This window comes from Chlamydotis macqueenii, chromosome 2, assembly GCF_036417535.1.
Source record: "Chlamydotis macqueenii isolate bChlMac1 chromosome 2, bChlMac1.mat, whole genome shotgun sequence".
In the NCBI taxonomy this organism is placed as follows: Eukaryota; Metazoa; Chordata; class Aves; order Otidiformes; family Otididae; genus Chlamydotis; species Chlamydotis macqueenii.
The window spans coordinates 108300856-108314275 of NC_141557.1; the positions used below are offsets into that span (position 1 = coordinate 108300856).

The window sequence follows — 13420 nt, forward strand, 5'->3', positions numbered from 1 at the left end:
AATATAATTGTCTTTTGCTTCCTTATTAATAATTGCACTGAGAAACCACAGATTAGCTCTCAAATTCATCACTTGAATTTAAACTACTTGTAGTAGTACCAACTGGCAAATGATCTTTGCTATTTCTTTGGGTTTAAATAAGATATCAAAATATGCTTTCTAATGCAAGCCATCTTTAAACTTGATTTAGCTTCTTTGCTGTGTTTTTTCTTTTCATTCATGTTGAAATGCTGAGGCTCTTAAAGCATGACAGACAACACATATGAGTTCAATTTACAGATTACAGAAAATCCAGGGTTTTTTTTTTTTGAACAGACACCACATGATCCTTTTTATCTTGACTGCTATAGACCCTAGCAGACTCTGAAAGCAGAAACATCCCCTCTGTTAGGCATACACAGAAGAATGGAGATGCAGATGGACTTTGGGAACAGCTATAACCAAATCTCAATGTGCTCTACAGCCTGTGCTTGCTGTAGCTGCTAAATATAATCCAGATACTATTCTGAAACAGTCCACATGTGTCTGTGTGTAGTTTTGACTGGAAAAATACGCTCCTATCTCACAGCCTAAGCAGAAGTCAGTCTTCAGCATGTATGACCATCAGTAACCCATTGCATGTGAATTTCTGCCAATACAATAGGTATTTATGATTGTGGTTGCTGGAGCCCTAATCCAAACAAGCACAAGGGCTGAAATTTAATTCACAAAAATAAAAAAAAAATAAAACAATTACATAGTGTTGAATTGGTGATTCCAAATGGCATAAATGTGGTATCAATAACAATAATTACCACAACTGGTTTTGTTCGTGGCGGCAAATGTAGATCTCACCAGCAAAAATTTAAATTTGAAAGGAATTTATAACCATTATTTTCATAACTACTGGAAATAATTAGATGTGAACTAAAGTCGGAAAATCTCAACGTATTAGTTTGCCTAAGAAGGAGGATTAATTTTTGGTTGCAGCTTTAACTTAAGTGCGGGAGATATAATGATACTTTCCTAGCTTGACTGTAAAAAGCCATTTTAATTGGGGAGAGGCAGGATATCTGAAGATGGGCTCACTGAGTTACTGTTTGTGTGCTGAGCCATGTGGTCAACCTTAGCTTTCACCAGTTGTGGATGTGTTAACTTAGTCCAGCTTTACACTGTTTTTTATTTCCATTTAATTTCATAAGTAAGACAGGCCAGGAGTATGTGAGTAGTCATTTATCATGGCTCAGCTGACTGCAGTAACTTAATTGCTTTTGCTTGTGTATCCACATTTTTATTCCTTTTCAGACTGCTTGTTTGTAAAAGTGTTACCTAATACAATATGACATTCTGGGAATTTTTTTTTAAAAATTGAAATACTTTAAAGGAAATATTTATAGAAGTTCAAAGAGGCAGGAGCATTTTACTGTTTGCCGAAGAACATCCTCACTGAAACTAGTTTGTAATTTTATTGATATTGCATAAAAAGCTAACAACAATTAATTTTGGAAGCTGTTATGTGCTAGTTTTCCATGCAACGTGACTATAACATATCAATTTATTTGGAAGAAAGTAACTGCAGTTACTTGTTATCATAGAATCACAGAATGGTTTGGGTTGGAAGGACCTTTAAAGGCCATCTAGCCCAACCCCTCTGCAAGGAGCAGGGACATCTCCAACCATATCAGGTTGCTCAGAGCCTCATCCAACCTGGCCTGGAATGTTTGCAGGGATGTTAAGCTCCTTTAATTGTCAATCCAACAGTCGCAAAGCACGGAAGTAGGAGTCACATTATCCTAATAGCTGCCCTAAATGCAGTGCCTGTACCCGTTGTCCTGGCAGGTGCTGCTGGTAACAGTGAATGGGAACCCTACTGACTATCACACCATCCACCCCACACTGCCGTTAGAAAACGGTCCGGCCAAAGCAGAAATGTACTCAACGCCACAGTACAAATGGGAGCCTTCGGATAACATGTCAGGTAGTGAATTGTCTGGGAATTATTCTTAATTGTGTGTTTTTTTCTTATTCTGTATCTCCGTTCACTGCCTCTATCATTTATTTTCATCTGGATAAGCTCTTTGACCTATTGAAGTTGAATAATCGCTGTCATGTTACAATGGTGGCAATGATGTAACAATGATGTTACAAACATGGCAAATTTGTAAACTGGGCTGTAGGCATATACTATCCAAAATAGTTTGCCTACCAACACAGTAACTGTGGGTCTTGCGTTGCTTTTCTGTGCTCAGATGTAATTTTTCTTTGGCTCCCATCTTGAGCTTGCTGATTGGTGTAGAAGTAGCCATCAGAGTGATTCCCAGTGAAATAATTCCAGGAGAGTGCATATACTACTTTCAGATCAGCATGAATTGCAAATAAGAATTTCTTTTTCTACTTAGAAAAGGAAGAGGAGGAGGAGGAGGAAGAGGAAGTTGCTCAGGAGGAAAAAGAAAATGTTAAATTACATGCCCTGGTCTCTGTATTCCAATTTATCATGAAACAAAGCTACATTTGTGCTCTGATAGCTATGATGGTAAGTACTGTCAATCAAAAAAAAAATGCTGTTAATTTTACAAATAAATGTGTCTTCTCAATGTTTTCCTGAAAGTAGTCTCTTCTTTTGGTTCTCAGTAAGTGTTTGCATCAAGGTTAGAAAATCTCAATATGATGTCTGCATCATTTTGGGTCTGGTTTAGGTTATTAATGCATAATTTCCAGGCCTGTTATAGACCTATAAATAGGGCAACACGTGAGATTCTGGGTAAAGCATCTCATTTCCAGGACTGGGAGCCCTGGAGTTTGTTTTCTGTTGAATGTTAAAAACCGTTTGGACTCAGTTTTCTATTGATTCCAAAGCTTCTGCATAAGCAGGCTTGTCATGCTTTTGCTCCACTCAGAAATTTCCCTGCAAAATTAAAGCATTTCGTAGTGATATAGTACATTTGAAAAAAAAAAAAAACAGTTCCTACTTCGGGTCAAACCATGCATCCAGTTACTCTCTCAGAAGAAAAGATCTGTAAAGCCTGATTTCCTATGTTGATGTAGAAAGGTCTCAAGGAAAATACAAATTCGTGCTAAGCAAGATTTTGCTATTGTTTTACTCACTGCCCTTATTTCTCTTTCTCATGTTGTTGCTTTCTTTAAGCCCACTTGATGCAAACACCTTGAGCTGCACTTTAGCAATTTTCAGCGTAATGATTAGATCTCTCTATATTTCCAATGCAAGCTTTCGTTTTACTGTTTTGGAAAGGTTTCAACCATGGTGAAATTAACTATAAAACTTCTTGGCACAATTTTGCACTAAAAATGGTAAAACAAATTAGCTTGGCTGCTTCTTGTTTGCATAAAGTTTCAAACTATTTGCTGTCCTTTATCAGAAAAAGTTTCTCAACTAAATAAAGCAGACTCCTTGTGCAGAATCTGGATCTACCTTGATGCATTGTGACACATTAGCAAGTAGTTGTTTTCATAGTGACAACGCCTCTTTTCCTTTTTTTTTTTAAACTCATATGCTTCATATGATCTGCATTTCCTTTTTAATTCCTTTCAAAGGTCATATCTCTCAGTATCAACGGAGAAGATACATCTGAATAGTTTTCTTGTAGTTTAATATTGAAACACTACTAGCTTTTTTCTTAGCAATATATCCCTATTTTGTATGACCTAAATTCATGTATTAATTTATTTATAGTGTGATCTGACGCAAGTTCCACTTACACCATAGCCAACAACAGCTCAGTGTGAGTTATTTTCTTATATGGGGACAGAGAAGTAGCATATTAGTGTTTTTCACATGCCCTTAAAAAACATTATTTCCAAGGAGACTGAGCTAAATGGATTGAAATATTCTTAATGTTTCATACTTTTCTATGTAAATTGAAAAGGAATTGAAAATGTTTTATTGAAAGTTATTCCAGTTATACCAGCATATATATACCTGAATTTAGTCCTAAATCAATAACATAACTTTAATAGAAAACACTTAAAACCCCAATCCTTTTCCCCAAGTGTTTAATAGAGCAGTTTTCAGTAACTGATTTCTGCAAGCTATAGAAAACGTTCTGTAACTACAAGTATTTCAGGTAATCTAACATGGTTAGTGTAGACTTCAGCTTAGGTGTAGTGTTCTTCAGCTTAGGTGTATGCAGTGTCTGCATACTATAGCTTTCCATTTTAAATTGATTCCACAAAAGCTAGAACGGACTGGAGTTAGCGTAGTTTTGTAAGTCTGTCAAAGGCATTGAATGTAGTTTTTAGTAGAATATGTTTTTCTATTCTTACTCTGAATTCTTTGCTGCTAGTTTTGCAAGAAGATCTTACGTGCCCAAAAGTTAGTCTGTATTTTCCAGCTCTTTTAGTTTGGTGTAATGAGAAGCAATGAGTCTGCTCCAAGGTGCAATTAATGCACAAAGCAGGGTTCACCCGTAGCTGTGGACTTAAGAATCCACCTTCTGGGCATTCTCCAAGAAGTTTTTTGTATCTGGCCCAGTAGCTGATTGATATGGGTGAGAGTCTCATGACAATGAAAATGTGCGTTAAGTGGAAAAGTGTAAGTTAAGTGTAACTGGCAATATTCATCCATGTTGTTCCTGAATGTATCTGTGAACATTTTTTCCTCTTTCCTCCTTCCACAAGGCGTGGAGTATCACATATCACAGCTGGTTGACTTTTGTGTTGCTGATCTGGTCTTGCACATTGTGGATGATTCGGGACCGAAGGAAATATGCCATGATCAGTTCACCATTCATGGTTTTCTATGGAAATTTACTGCTAACCTTGCAGTATATATGGAGTATTGAGCTCAAGAATGATGAGCTTCCTCAAGTGTCTGGTTTTTTAGAAAGAAAGGAACCTGGGGAGTTGGCATCCAAGGTAAGTGTTACAAACATCTGAGATTTATTTATGAAACCACAAAATATATTGTAGATCTCTTGGCATTTCTTGAAGAGTGAACCATGTTCAGTAGCAGTTCTGCAATAAAGGATAACTCAGTAAAAAATAATGTTCCGCAAATTGCTTCTTGCTTGTTAAGGTAATACCAAAACAAATGTTTCAGACATCTTTGTAGATTTTCATGATAATTCTGTAGAAAATTCTAAGTGAATGGAAATGGCACACTTGTTTGGTTTTATAAATTGGATGCAAAAGTAGATGTGATTTGATTTGATTTGTTAGATTAATACTAATGGGATGTCAGGTCTGTCTCTGAATATGATGGCAACTGGAACTGTGGTATCATTGCAGTTACCAGTAGAACTCCCTCCCTTATGATTTGGCACAAGCAGTACCTAGCTGTGACTGAGCTTTAATTCTTTATCCTTACATCTGAAGCAGCAGGAATTGGAATCCATTTCAGGTCAGAAACAGGAGAGTTTGTTGACCTTAGTGCATGATAAATTTTTTTCTTTGATGTCTTGAAAGCACTACATAATGCATTTTGTTTGGCAAGTTTGCTTCTGGGTGAGGGAATAAGCATAAATAGGAAATTGTTTCCTAGAGCACCCAAGAGGGACATCTCAGAAAATGCATCTAGTTGGCACTGCTCCCCTTGCACTAAGTGAATCGCTTCCCTTGTGACTCCTAATTACCATTTAAGGTCATTCTCTAAGTTATTTTCCTTGTTGGCAGTGGCCTTTGGACAGCCATTTCTGGGTCTTTAATGCATTTGAAAATTAGTGGGTGCTGTACCTCTTGTAAAGGTAGGGTTAATTTAGTAAGAGAGCTGAAGCTCAAGGGGTTCTGCAAGAGATGTTCTGCAGTTTCTCTCAATGACTTTGTAAATCTCTAAGGAGTTTATCCATCTTAATGTCAGCCCCTTTGACATTGTTTCTTATTAGTTGTATCAACTATCTTATCTAAAACTAACTGGTGTCAAGAGAGGAAGCTGTTTGTGTGTATGATGATTTGGCCACATCCATAAAACTAATAGATGTTGTCTAGTTGGGGGTTTTAGGCTGAATACAATGCACTCAGTAAATTTCACAGAATCACAGAAGTCGAAAGAGACTTCTGAAAGTCATCTGGTCCAACCCCCTTGCTCAGGCAGGGACATCTAGAGCTGGGTTGCCCAGGACCATGCCCAGATGGCTTTTGAATATCCTCAAGAAAGGAGATTCCACAGCCTCCCTGGGCAACTTGTGCAGGTGCTCAGTCACCCTCACAGTAAAGAAGTGTTTCCTGATGTTCAGAGGGAACCTCCTGAACCTCCTGTGTTTCAGTTTGTGCCTATTGCTTCTTGTCCCATCATTGGGCACCACTGAAAAAAGCCTGGCTCTGTCCTCTTTGCACCCTCTGTTCAGGTATTTATAGACATCGGATGATATTCCCCCTTTTCCAAGCTGAACAGTCCCAGCTCTCTCAGCCTCCCCTCCAGTCCATTCATCTTCACGGCCATTCAAATGAACTCACTCCAGTACGTCCATGTCTCTTATACTGGGGCACCAGAATAGGACACAGCACTTGAATCGTGGCCTCATCAGTGCTGAGAAGAAGAGAGGGATCACCTCCCTCATGTTGCTGGCAACACTTCTTCTGATGCATCCCAGGATACCATTACCCTTCTTTGCCGTAAGGGCACATTGCTGGCTGATGTTCAACTTGGTGTCCACCAGGACTCCTAGGCCTTTTCTGCCAAACTACTCTCCGGCTAGTCGGCCCCCAACATGTAATGGTGAATGAACTGGTTGTTCCTCCCCAGGTGCAACACTTTGCACTTCCCTGTATTGAACTCCATGATGTTCCTGTCAATCCATTTCTCCACCCTGTCGAGGTCCCTCTGGATGGCAGCATAACCCTCCGGTGTATCAGCCACTCCTCCTGGTTTTGTGTCATCAGCAAACTTTATGAGGTTACACTCTGCCCCATCATCCAGATCATTAGTGGAGATACTGACCAGGACTGGATGCAGTATTGGATGTACCCATGGAGTACATGGCTAGTCACTGACCTCCAACTAGACTTTATGCCAGTGGTCATCAGTCTCTGAGCTCACCTGTTCAGCCAGTTTTCAGTCCACCTCACTGTCTGCTCATCCAGCCCATACTTCATCAGCTTGTCTATGAGGATCTTGTGAGAGGCAGTGTCAAAAGCCTTACTGAAGTCTAGGTAGACAATATCCATGGCTTTCTCCTCATCTAGCAAGCCAGTCATTTCAAGCATGACTTCTCCTTGGTGAATCCACACTGACTATTCCTGATGATTTTCTTATCCGTCATGTGCCTGGAAGTGGTTTCCAGGTTTAGCTGTTCCATCATCTTAGAATCATAGAATGGTTTGGGTCAGAAGGGGCCTTTAAAGATTGTCTAGTCCAATGCCCCTGCCATAGGCAGGGACATCTTTGATGAGAACAGGTTGCTCAGAACCCCATCCATGCTGACCTTGGACACTTCCAATGATGGGACATCCACAACTTCTCTAGGCAATCTGTTCAGTGTTTCACCACCCTCACCTTCCCAGGATTAGAGGTGAGGTTGTCTGGCCTGTGTCCTCCGTCTTGCCCTTCTTGAGGATAGGAGTGACATTTGCTTTCCTCCAGTCTTCTGGTACTTCTCCTAGTCACCGCAGTCAATCAAAGATAACTTAGAGTAGCCTCTACAATGACATCAGCCAGGTCCCTCAGCACATCAGGGTACATCTCGTCAGGGCCCATCGACATATGTATGCTCAGTTTGCTTAAGTATTCCCTGATCCTCTTCCACCAAGGGTGCATCTTCCTTGCTTCAGACTTTTCCACAGCCTTGCTAGCAAAGACTGAGACAAAGAAGGCGTTTGGTACCTCAGTCTTTTCCATGCCCTGTGTCACCAGGGCCCTTGCCTCACTTAGCAGTGGGCGCATGTTCTCCCTAGCCTTCCTTACTTTCAGAAGTTCTTCTTGTTGCTCTTGATGTGTCTCCCCAGACCCAACTTCAGGCCTTGGCTTTTCTAACCGTGTCTCCGCAGGTTCGGCCAGTGCCTCTATATTCCTCCCAGGTTACCTGGCTCATCATCCATCCCCATGCATTCCAGCTGTGCTATTACACAAATCCCAACCCCACCTCCTCATCTTCCTTGCCCTTGCTTCCTAAAGAACCCGGATCTCTCCATTGCAGCTATGCAAGCCATCACACTCTGTCTCTGTGATCCCAACAAGATCATAGCCCTGCACAGAGGTCTCAGATTCCTTGAGTTTATTCACCATGCTTCATGCATTAGTGTACAGGTACCTCAGAGAGGCACTTGGCATGATGATTTCCCAGAAAGGATCTGAAAAATTTCCCCATAATGATGCCTTGAAAGCATTTCCTTGCTCACATACAAGTGCTTGAGGCGACCCCATATAATCCCTCTTTTGTTGATTATGTGTTTCCTTTCATTCACATCATTGCAGAAGCCCTTTGCTTGTCAGCCCTGTCCGTCACTCCCTCTCAAGGCTGCTAGTAACTCTCTCCCTCCCTGTTATTCCTAGTTTAAAGCCCTTTGAATAAAGGTTGAATTTAAATAAATATTGGGTACTGTATTCTGCAAAGAGAGGAAAACAGAAAGAAATGTACTGTAATTATTTCTACATAATTTTCTGCATGCTACGTGTGTGTTTCCTGGTCTGAAAAGGAAATAAAGTGGATTCTATAAAAGTTGGACTAAAAGCATTTCTTTGATCTGCAGCCTTTCAAGACTTTTCTTAGAGCCAGCTGTGGCTCTGGAAATGCCAAAGAGAACAAGGTGTAAATGCAGCACGGAGACAGAGCTAATCACTGCAGAGCAAATCCGTGTTTTACAATATCAATGGCTTATGTTGCAAAAGCCAGAGCTCCAGGAGGTATCTGGAGAAGCTGTGACAATGCACACAGGCTGACAGTCTTCTGCTGCAGTTCAGCATTAGCCAGAGTCAGTGAAAACAGCTGTCACTGGCTTGGGACCTCTCCTCTCCCTGGTGAAGTACTTGCAGGTTAGATGAAAAACAGGAGAGTTCTTTATGTTGTACTGCTGGCCTTGTTATTCTATTGTATGCAAAATACTTGGCTCTTACATGTTTCCTATTTGAGATTTTATTCTTCTAGCTTATAAAGTAGTGAAATAGCCCTTTTCCTGCAGCACTGAAATCAGTGGAAACTTTGCAGAACATAAGCGTAAAATCAAGTATGTGATGAATAGGCATAATGCTGTTTTCTCAGTTTTGGCCATCTCTCAGTATTGCAGGCTGTTGAATTTAGCTTTTTGTAAAACATGGAAATGTAGTCTTCATTAAAGAGATTTATTTATTTCTAAGGTATCCTCCTGTTATGGAATTATCATCTCTTAAAGCTCTTCAAAGAATTAAAAGCCATCTTAAATCTTGTAGCTGCTCCAAATGCAAGATATATTCATTTGACTGAGTCTTTTATTACTTAAAGACATACAAAGAATTTTTTTTATTTTTAAATTAATTGCATTTAAGCACCTGAAGCACCAAACCTCCTAAATCAAAATACTAAGGATATGTACCAAAGCGTAATAATGACAGTACTCTCACCTGCCTGTACTTCTTCCTTATAAAAAGGGAAAAAATAATAAAAATGGACAGGTAAAAATTATATCAATCAATATATAATGAGAAGATTCTTCATCTTATAAGACCGTAGTTAAAAACTGAATAGAATGGGGGATAATAGAACCATATTGGTAAATATATTTAAGAAAAGATACAGAGTGAAAAGTTATTCTGAATGGAAAAGTGCAAATGAAATATACGGTTGTTTTTAGTGCAGGACTTTTCCTAAACGGCTTAACTTCCACAAAAATGCACTTTGACACTGATGCCACGGTTGTCATTTTCTGACAGACTGAGAAAACAAAGGCATACAAAATTTATGACAACGTATGTTTGTATTAGCAGGACATAGGATGTACAATTAGTCTGTTGGTTTTGTTTTGATTTTTGTTTGCAGATTCTTTTCACAATTACTTTCTGGCTACTGCTTAGGCAACACCTCACTGAACAAAAAGCACTTCAACTAAAAGAAGCTACTTTGTCTGAGGTCAAAGTTGGAAGTGAAGAAAATGAAGAAAAAGGTAAAGCTACATCCAATTTAGTCCTTCAGTCAGGACAGAAGTTCCAGTTACTGCATTTCTGTAATGCTGACAGCAATTAGCAAGGTACCTGTTAGTAGCTAAGGAAGATATTACAAAATCTATGTGCAACTATCTCTCAGGATATAAAAAAAGAGCACCTTTGTACTTCAGAAATGTAAATGAAATGAGAATTCTCTTTACTGTTCAACTGGAAAAAAAGGGAAGATAATTGAAAGGACTTATTTGAGAAATGTCACGGAATTGCCAAATAATCAGTTTACTCCTGTGTCCCAAACTCAAACCAGCAGTTTAATTGCCATAGGAGTTTAACGACGGGAAAATAAGAGTTTACATATGAAAGTCAGTTGCTAAGTTGCTTTGAAGTTGTGTTTGCACACAAACGCTTCTATAAAACCAGAAGTGATACAACTAATTTAAATGGGAAAATAAGCATGTATATTTTCAGTGCAGGGGCTCATGCTATCCAAAGCGTACCTGAGAGCAAACTTTACTGCTACAATTTCAGCTCATCTAGCAGCTTGTTGGCCTATTCTCTCTTTTGCTACTGGGCACATGTTCCTCCAAACCTTTCTGCCTCTTTTCTGTCTCTCTGGATGTTGATCTGAACAAGTTCAACTCACTGGAATAGTGAAAGCCAGCCTGGGAAGCAGTGATGTAGCTTCCTGTTTGAGTCATTACAGTATTTGTCTCAAAGGAAATGTCTGATCAGTGTCAGAGCTGGACACTGCAAGGATTTGCAAGGCAAGAGCAAGGAAAGAGTCTGAGAAGAGGGATGATGAGTGGAACAAAAGGAATAGGCGAGCCTTTTGATGGTGAAGTCTCGATATTGTTCTCAATGTGAAGAAAAGCATTACAGCTACATGCTGGGAGTTTGACAGTCCCTGTTGTCTGGATACTTACTTACATATGCTTGCTATTGGGAGGACACTTACCCTGCCCTCCACAAGCCTCAGAAGGTTCATAACTGGAGATTCCTGACCTCTTCATAAGGCAAAAGCAGTTTGTGTTTTCTGCAGTGGTTCAGGTACAGCAGAAGAAGCTGGAAAAGCAGTAGTTCCTTTGAAAAACAGCAGTGTTAGTGCAGCATTTATATTTTTTTAAGCTTGTTTGGTTTTATGTTAGTGATTTCCCTTGCTTGTGGTTTTTGGAGGTAACCACCATATTCTCTAAAGGACAAAGCTCAAGATAAGACTTTCAAACTCAAGATGAGAGTTTAAACTTTAAACTGAAGGTGAGAGGTTTCTGGTGGTGCTGGTGGTTTCTTTGTTTTCCAGTTTAAAAAGTTTCTTGCCTGGGAGTGTAGTTATTGCCATGGAAAGTGTTTTGACTGTTACCCATTATACAACACTTAGGCTCTAATTTTCCACTACAGCTGCCTGCATTTCAGACAAAGTGAAGACGGATGTCTGGTCAGGATGTATAGCTATGCACTGTATGGCTCCAGGAGCAGGTTGAAGTTCATATGAAGTTAAAACTCTTTCCTCTGCTCTGGAGGCATGTATGATTCAGAAATACAGTCTCTTGTGAATATTGTGCTTTAAGCTTCTGTGTTGCGTGCAGAGATTTTACTTTCCACCCGTTTCAATTCTTACTAAAAGTCCCCACAACAGACAGAGGCCAAATGTGACTCTGTATTTGCAGAAGAGGAGTTGCAAGAGGGAGAAGTGGCAGAAGAACAGGAGGAAGAGAAGGAGAAGGAGAAAGAGAAGGAGGAGGAGGAGGAGGAAGAGGATGATGAGAATGAACAGGATATTATGAAAGTCCTCGGAAAGCTGGTGATGGCTATGTTCATCAAGTACTGGATTTACGTCTGTGGGGGCATGTTCTTCTTTGTCAGCTTTGAGGGTAGAATTGTCATGTACAAAATCATCTATATGGTACTGTTCCTCTTCTGTGTGGCCCTCTATCAGGTAAGTGAACACCGTGTTAACTAAATTTTATCCTTGAATGCAATGGTTCATACCTTTAACTTGGTAATAAAGTAGCTCCAAACAGAATTCATAAACAGTGTGTTTGTTCTTCAGTTACATGCAACATAATAAGATAATTTGAAGGGGTTGAGACTAATTCTCCTTTGGCTTTTGATTATAGTGGCAGACAAAGTGCATGCAAATTAGACGCATACAATGCACACATCTGCTTTGGGACTCCACTCCACATCACCCTGAGCTATGGAACCTGTGTGGCAAAATTCTGGGCCTGTGCATATCCTACATAGCCACCAGTTTTTGTGACAGCTGATCCACACGGCTTCTACACCCCAATGAGCATGGAGTCCCTCTCCTCCTGGACTTTCATCACCTCATAGTGATAAAACTGAGTGACTGAAGGTGTCCCTGGCCTTTATGTCTGTGGTTGTACCCCAACAGATATTTTTACACAAAAATCTGTACTTGGGTGAATGTGCATCAGGAGTAAAAGCTGTCTCAAAGAACTGTGGCTGCTGTTGGGTAAGCATTGTTCAGTTTAGGCCAGCTAGGAAAAATACTATTCTTAGTCTTTGTTTGCCAGTACAGTATTGTCGGTATTTTTGTCAGTGTCTTTGCCTTCAACTTGTTTCAACATCTTTAGTGTGTGATGATTTTCAGGTGCACTACGAATGGTGGAGAAGGATTTTAAAATACTTTTGGATGTCAGTGGTTGTTTACACAATGTTGGTACTTATCTTCATCTATACATACCAGTTTGAGTCGTTCCCTGGATTGTGGAAGAACATGACGGGCCTGGATGAAAACAAGTAAGCATTTTTATCTAATTTCATTTTTCCTTTGGACTTTTGAGTTCAGTGTGGTGGAATGCTCTGAGAGCACTCTTCCATCTTGTGAGGGGAAAACATCATGAGATCATCCCAAGACATAGCTGACTTTAAGCACTCAGCTCTGAAGCCATAAATTTACTGGTGTAAGAACAGGGATCAGCAAGAACATGAGAAGGGCCCAAAGAGTTGTATTTCCTCCCATCTGCTGTCCAGGCGTTGGCACCGCTCCTGTTCCTAATACAGTGCCAGTACTTCTTTCTAATTCTTTGACTAGAGATCCGTGGAGAGATTAAGGGTAGATCTGCAGGATATCTGGAGCTGAATAAGGTGGACCTGCCCTCCTGTTAATGAGGAGGGCTGAATTTCTTGCTCCTCATGATGTGTTGGGCATTTCTCAACAGGAGCTTACATCAGAAAGTATATGCAGTAAGAGTGGGTCTCCAGTGCAAGACTTGCAGTGAGACAACTCATCTGGTTCAAGAGGTCTGTGGCAGGGTTGATTCATTTAGATCTGTATGTTTACAGTATCTCTCTACATTACTATGTCCAAATGCAAGATATTTGCATCATGAAAGTTGCTGGTTTAGAATAAAGAACTAAAACCACATAACAAGTACCAGCCCCTTATTTCCTATT

The 13420-nt window shown here is 40.0% G+C and overlaps 1 protein-coding gene across 1 annotated transcript in view; it reads left to right on the top strand.

Moving 5' to 3' along the window:
• The window catches only part of PIEZO2 (piezo type mechanosensitive ion channel component 2), a 323563-nt gene that overhangs the window by 224685 nt on the left and 85458 nt on the right, over window positions 1-13420 (top strand). The window contains exons 11-16 of the mRNA XM_086740615.1: window positions 1819-1957; window positions 2379-2512; window positions 4615-4851; window positions 9882-10005; window positions 11668-11936; window positions 12615-12763. Coding sequence (XP_086596741.1) covers window positions 1819-1957; window positions 2379-2512; window positions 4615-4851; window positions 9882-10005; window positions 11668-11936; window positions 12615-12763 — 1052 coding nt within the window. The remainder of the gene's footprint in view (window positions 1-1818; window positions 1958-2378; window positions 2513-4614; window positions 4852-9881; window positions 10006-11667; window positions 11937-12614; window positions 12764-13420) is intronic.